Genomic DNA, 7,450 nt, shown 5'->3' with positions numbered 1-7,450 from the left:
TCAGTGAGCCAAAGAGGGGCCACACTTGAAAGCAGGATTCCACAGTTCATAGGTCCCCATCCTTGCCTTGGCCAGTGGATCTTGAAGGCCCTGAGGCTGATAGACAGGTGGGTGGTGAGGGGGCCAGTGGCTGCTTCAGTGAGCACAAGGAAGAGACACTGTGGAAAGGGGTGTCCAGAAGGGGTGAGCCTGGAACAGGAGGGAGGGCTCTGGTCTAACCTGCCTCCCTGCCCCTAGACATGTTCAACGGCATGCCTAGGGTGACGTCTTCCATGCCGATGCAGACGTATGTCCCTACTGTGGGCACCACATCATCACAGTGACCACCCCCATCCCAGGTCTCTTCACCTGGTTGCTGTGCAGCGGTCTCTTTGTGTTTGGGTGAGTGGCCATGGGGCTCCAACGGGGCCCTGAGCATCCCCTTGGGTGGGGACCTGCTGGGGTGGAGATGGGGCTGAGATGCAGCTGGGGGCAGCAGGGCAGGGAAGACCAAAGACAGAGAGTCCCAGGGTTTGACGACTTCTCCAGGAGGTGGTAGGGTGACCTGTGGGATGGAAGGGGTGGATGGGGCATGAGCAGACAGCTCCAGGCAGGCTGCCATCACCCCCACTGTCAAGAAAGAGAGGGCTCAGCATGGCTGTCAGTCCTGCCCTGCAAAGCCACCCAAGGAGACTGGGTCCACCTGGAGGTGGTGTGAGGGTGCGGGCAGCCTGTCGGGACTCCTGTTCAGGTGCACGCACACTACTCCCGAGGCTGCAGGTGTGTCCTGGGCTGCTGCTTCCTCCCCTTCTGCATACGGAGCATGATGGATGTGAGCCACTCCTGCCCTGTCTGCGGGAAGGAGCTCTTCCACCACCACCGCCTGTGACCTGCACAGTAAACAGCAATGGAGGTGTGTGTGCGTGTATGTGCATGTGTGTGTGTGTGCCAGCAGGAGCTCTTCTACAGCTGCCACCTGTGATCCACACAATAAATAGCAATGGAGCAAGGTGTGTGCATATGTGTATGTGTGTCTGTGTATATATGTTTGTATATATGTGTGTATGTATGTCTGTGCATTGAGTTTGTGTGCCTGTTTATGTATAAATGTGTGTGTGCATGTCTGTGCACATGTATATGTGCATGCATCTGTGTATGTGCATTTTTGTGTACATGTTTGTGTGTTAGTGTACATGTCTGTACATGTGTGCATGTGTGTGTGCATGTGTATGTGTGTCTGTCTATATGTGTGTGTATATGCGTGTGTGTGTCTATGTGTATGTGCTGCTGGGCTCCTGCTCACCCATGCATCCAGTGTGGAGTGGAGGTTCAGGTGCACTCCACCACCCTGTGGTCTCCTGTCAGCATGGGTGATGGGTGGTGCCTATGCAAGCCTGGGTCACAGGTGTGGTAGATGGTGTTCTCTGGGGGAGGGATGGCGTGTGCATGCACCCATCTCCAGGTTCATCCTTTTCTGACTCTAGACACCATAGCCCCATGAACCACTTCCTGTTCCTAGCCCCTTCCCATCAGCTCCAACCTCTGCTCCTTTGTTGGGAAAGCCTGCTGCCCAAACCCTCACCTGCATCATCCCTCAACATCTGGGTCACATCTGCTGTGCCACTGTCCCCTGTGGACCAGTGACCTAATCACTAAGTGCAATTCTAAGAGAGCGTCTTCCCTTCTTCTCTCCCTGCTCGGGTACTCTGCAGAAGTGTCACTGCCCCACCTGCACATGTCTTCCGGCCACCTCCTAGCATGCTTCTGTCCCCAGGCCTGACAAGGCTTTTCACCTCCAGCATCTCACAGGCTTCTCCCCTGGATGCTTCAGATCTTAGAGGGGCTGTGTGTGTGTGTGTGTGTGTGTGTGTGTGTGTGTGCACACGCAGAGGTGGGTGGCTGGGAAGGACGCTGCCACCACCTCTGACACCTCCAAGGTAGCTCTTGGCTCTTACCCTCTCCACAATCCATTCTCTTCCGTCCTTGTCTTGCACTTGGTTCCCTTCCTGCCTGAGCCCTGCTGGTACCTCCTATTTCTCACCAGGCAGAGGCCTGATGCTGGCACAGGGAGAACAACATTAATAGCAAGAACTCATCATTTATTTGAGAAGCTGAGACAGGAGGATTGCTAGCCTGGGTTACATAGTAAAAGCCTGTCTCTTAAAAAAGGGGGGGAGGGGAGGACCGGAGTGATAGCTCAGCAGCTCAACCAAACCCAGGTTTGGTTCCTGAAGCTAACAACCATCTGCAACTTAAGTTCTAAGGGATCTGATGCCCTCTTCTGGCCTCTTTGGGCATTGCACGAATGGGTGCACTTACATACATACATACAGGCAAAACTCATACACATAAAATTAAAAAATCAAGAAGTTAGCTGGGCATGGTGGTGCAAGCCTGTAATCCCAGTACTTGGGACGCAGAGGCAGGCAGATCTCTGCAAGTTCAAGGCCAGCCTGGTCTACATAGTGAGTTCCAGGCCATCTGGAGCTACAGGGAAACCTTGTTTCAAAATCCCCTTTTTAAAAAAAAAAAAAAAAAAAAAAAAAAAAAAAAAAAAAAAAAATCAAGAAGACAGAACTTAAGCCAGATATCTGCCTAGAACTCAGACCACACCCACACTTCTAACATGAGGTTACCTGAGGCCATCTGTGAACTGCTTCCTGCCTCCCTCCCAGTTCCATCCATCTAGAACCACCCAGGCAGCACCTTTCCTGTGCACCCCCAAGATGACCTACTGGTCCATCCCTCCATCGGTCCCGCCTATCCTTCACTCTGTCACTTTGTCAGGCAGATCTATGAGCTTGTGGTTAACCCCGGTACCCCACAACCTGGTAGAAACTGGGGTGAGGACTCTAGAAGCTGCAAAGACAAATCTTCCCAAGTTCTCTACTGGGGGGGGGGGTTCCCAATGACATCCAATCCCTGCAGCTCCTTCCCAGCCTTACAGTGTGCACAAGTCAACAGGGAGAAAGTGGCTGTTAAAATGGCCTCATGCTGGCTTGTGGATAGGACTTCTGGGTAATGAGGACTGTTAGGGATCAGAAAAGGAAAGGAAAAGGATGCAGTCTTTTTTTTTTTTTTTTTCAGTGCTGGTGGTTTAACCCTGGGCTTTATGCAGTATTAGCAAGCAATCTACCACTGAGCTACACCCACAACCCTTTCCTTTTTAGTTTGCGACAGGATCTCACCAAGTTGCTGAGATTGGTCTTGAACTTGCTGTGTAGCCCAGGTACAGCTGAAGGTGACTATCATCCTGCCCCAGCCTCCTGAGTGCTGAGATGACAGGTGTGCACCACCACACTAGAGCTAGAATTTTTAACTTTGCAATGAACTATTGTCCTACCTACCTACCATCATTTCAACTAGGATTAATTTTATGGAAAGGGAGAAAAGGTGCAAGGAAAGCATTAGGGGAAAGAGGAAAGAGAAAAAGGGAAATAGGATGGGCCAGGCATGCACTGGCAGCTGGCTGATCTGGTCGCTGTAATGCTCACACCCACCTCAGGAGGGCAGTGTTGTACCAGTCAAGAGATGCAGAAGCCCAGGCCCAGGCGATCCAGTGACTAGGGTAGCCACAAACTCAGGTCCATCTACTCAGGACCCCTTCATCATAATGAAAAGGTGTGCGGATGAGGTGTACATGTGGATGGGGCTGGAGGCTTGGGATGGTGGCAACTCCTGGCCTTTAGGGCTGAAATTCCTGGGAGCCTTAAGTCAGGTGAGAGCCAAACTGCCCAAAGCCAGGAAGATCCTGTCATACCAGCCAGGGCAAAGGACAAGCTTCAGGACAATTTCTCCAGATCTGAAGCTGATCTACCATCTTCAGTGGAGGCCCTGGAGCTCTGGGAAACCAGCCCTGAGTCAGACTGTAAGTTTCAACTCCACATCTGAACAGGTCCAACAACAGATCTTCAGGACTTCACAGCGAGGTGTTTGACAAATGAGTCTCCTGGTACCACCTGAGACCCAGAGAAAACACCTCTCATTTGTAAAAAAAAAAAAAACAAGGCCAAGTCAGCATGGGCAATGGGAACTCAGGCAGGATGCAGAGGGAAAGCCTTGTTTGGGACTCTGTGGCTTTGCAGAAGTCAAAAGGGGAGCAGCCACCTTTACCTTGAACTACATCATCAGCTCCAACCCCTTCTTTTTTGGAATTGTCCCCACTTCTCATCACCAAGCAATTTGTTGGCTTTAATTTTTTTTTTCTATTTTTATGTGTATGAGCATCTTTCCTGTATGTAAGTGTACCACATTTGTGCAGCGCCCATCGAGGCCAGGTGTTGGATCCCCTGGGTGCTGGCAACTGAACCCAGGTCCTCTGAAAGAGCAAGTGCTCTTATGTGCTCAGTCAACTTTCCAACCCCTTTGGTTTTGATTTGTATTCCTAGACAGGTCCACTGGCCAGTGGAAGACTGTCAGGCCAAGCTTATCATAGACCATGGCCTCACTGGTGCACAAAGCTCTCCTCTCTCTAGATATGGCATGACAGATCATCATATTGTGCCATCAGGGCGGCCAGATCCATGATGGGACTTCAAGAGTCTGCGCTAGGCCTTGATCCCATAGAAGGTTTTCGAATCTAGACTTGTCAGCACACACAGTGGGAGAAACCCAAATTTTTCAGCTTCATTTGCGAGGTCTGCAGTGTCTGCTCACAGACTCAAGTGATGGCTTAGTCAGTACCTGCCTGCTCATTAACAATAGTGAGGACTGAAACAGGGTGCTGGTGCTTAGTGCCCAACTGCTCACTACTCCACAGTGAGGACTGAAACAGAGGGTGCTGACTCTCTGGTCTTAGCTACTGTTTTCTGCAACCCCACCCTATGGGTCAGAGCCAAGAGATTCAGCAGGTCCCACCTCACTGGGCCTTATCACAGGAGCAGAGAGGGGGTGTGGTACGGTATGGCTGGGGTATCAGCAGCTGCCAAGGCAGGCTCCTGTGTCCACTCCCAGCCCGCAGCTGTCAGCTCAGCTACCCCCAACATCTAGCCAGCACACGTGGGTGGTCGGTCAGTGACCCCTTACACAGCTGCTGACACACTATCATGCCCATCAACAGCAAAACTCAAGGACTTGTGTGGAGACTTTCCAGTCCCTTAGTCACTGAACCAGGCTTGTGGGGTTCTGCAGCCACAGGCAGCCAGCGGCTATGCAGTGGACAAAGTGGATGCAAAGCAGCACTCTGCCATAACAGCAGCTTCTGCCCAACAGAGCAGGGCAGAAACAGCATGGGGCAGAGGGCAGGCCACACCACACAAGGACCCCATGCATACCCTAGAGACACAACAGTACCTGACTGTGGTCTCTGAACCACCCTACAGGCCTGCCTCGTACTGGACTGCTTGTGGCAATGCGGCTTGAACCTTCCACTGGATGCTGGGGTATTTCAGCAGAAAGACAAGTTCTTCCCCCTCTACCCAGGAAGGAGCTGGCAAGCCTTCCTGTGACAAAAGGGATAGTGCCCTACCCTCTTGTGGAGCAGTGTGTCAGTTGGGACGTGGCACCAAAGCCCATATGTAACTCACGAGGCATCAAGTCTCATGGCACTGCCAGCCCCAGCTTCAGTATCAGAAATTTAGCCCACAAGAGAAACTTCATCTTGCTTCAACGATTCATACAGCCACTGTGAGTGGATGCAGACCCCTGACCTCAGTAGACTAAACTCACCAGCCAAGACACTGCAACAGGGATGGATGACGAAAAGGGAATTGGATGAGATTTCTAAAGTCTCGGCAGCAAGCCATGGTGAGGACCCAGTGGCTGCTCAATGCCTTGCTCAGTCACTAGAACTGTGCTACAGTCCACCAACCAGGCTCTGGTCCTGGGCTGTGCCAGATACCAAAACCTCATTCCACGTGGGAGTATGTACTGACTGACCTTAGTCTTCTGAAACAGGGTGTCACTATGTAGCCCCATAGCCTAGACTGGCCTGGAATTTGGTTTCATCCTCCTGTCCATCTCCCTAGTGACAGCAAACTTGTTTGGATCAGCATACTTACACTCATCCTAGCACAGTATTTGGTCACACAGGCCTCTCTCCTTACTGGACACAATCACAAAGACTGCTGGTTCAAAGTTCTCATAGGTTTACTCCTGTCAAAGATAGTCACCAAAGAGCCAACAGGGAGATATACTGGACAGTGTCTCAATGCCACAAGGGCCAACAGCCAGGGGGCAAGAATGTGCTAGAGATAGAAGCAGACAATGCACCTTTGTGGTATGCTCCTGATTTGCTCAACCTGATAACTCAGGTTGACCTGGAATTTGCCATGTAGCCAAGGATAGCTTTGAACTCGACCCTCCCCATCTCTACTTCTCAAGTGCTGGGCTCACAAGAATACACCATCACATCTGGCTTTATGTTCCTGTGCAGAGCCACACGAAGGCAGCACTGAGGCTGCATGCCCTCCCTGAGGTCCCACTCTGACCCAAGGCCCGCTCACTGTGGGAGCCCCTCACCATCAGCAGTCACATTGCAGAGTGGGAGGACATGACACCTTCTGGGGGTTTAAGTAGGCTATTTCCTCATTAAACTTTAAAACCTGTTCCTATCCCCCCCACCCCATCCAAGTCCCCAACCAGTTTGTTCAATGAGCTCAAGACCAACAACACAAGCGTGGAGAGTGAATGGAAAAGCAAGCACAACACACAAGACACACTGCAAGAAGTTCTTTGAAAAATAGTAATTTAATAGGTAAGGGAGAATAATAATTTGCAATCACCTAAGACTCCAACCAACCTTGACAAACCCTGAAACAGGAACATCTTAGGGTTCAAAGGCCCTCGGAGCCCTCTGACTACCCGTAACTTCTCATTTGCAGGTCCCAGGAGGAACGGGGCCCTCAGTGTCCCACGACCTGCTATTTATCCCACTGATCTGCATACAACATGTGTCACTGGAAGGCATGCATTCCAGTGTAAAAAGGAAAAAGGAGTCAACTCAAGGCACAAACTGACCCAGAACTAGAAGGCCAGAGGTAAGCCAGGCCAGTGCCATCTACTGGAGAGCAGCCACCTCCCTTGGACTTCACAAGACTGGGCACATTATTCTCAGTTATTAATCAGTATATGGACCCCACCTGGCAAAGTGCTGTTTTCCTTAGATGATGGGGATGAAACCCAAGGTCTTGCACATATTAGGCAAGGGCTCACCAATGAGCTATATCCTGAACTCCTGTTTTCTTTTGAGAGGGTCTTTGTAGCACAGACTGGCCCACTTTTGGTAGCACTCCTAACTACCAGGACTACAGCTGCAGCGCCATAGCTCACTGAAACCTTTTATTTCTTAAGCTCCATTATTATGAGGCCAAAAACCAAATCAAAAAACCTGCCACCCATGGAAGAAATAAACAACCTGTCACTAACTATGAGAGGAAGATACACAGTGGTAAGCCCTTGATCCAGTGAAAGGGCTCCCCAGGCCCGTTCCAGAGAGTACACTCATCCTCCACTTCCACGGCACTCACTGAAC

At 50.9% G+C, this 7,450-nt stretch overlaps 1 protein-coding gene across 1 annotated transcript; it reads left to right on the top strand.

Moving 5' to 3' along the window:
- The first annotated feature begins 239 nt into the window (after window positions 1-239).
- Window positions 240-868, top strand: Litafd (LITAF domain containing). The gene is given in 3 exon segments (XM_017797337.1): window positions 240-282; window positions 285-381; window positions 760-868. Coding segments are annotated over 3 exon segments (249 nt in total).
- Window positions 869-7,450: the final 6,582 nt, after the last annotated feature.

The sequence above is a fragment of the Nannospalax galili genome, unplaced genomic scaffold (genome assembly GCF_000622305.1).
Source record: "Nannospalax galili isolate Female #2095 unplaced genomic scaffold, S.galili_v1.0 scaffold32, whole genome shotgun sequence".
In the NCBI taxonomy this organism is placed as follows: domain Eukaryota; kingdom Metazoa; phylum Chordata; class Mammalia; order Rodentia; family Spalacidae; genus Nannospalax; species Nannospalax galili.
Note: the sequence above shows the minus strand (reverse complement) of the source record. Positions and strands in the feature narration are given on the sequence as shown.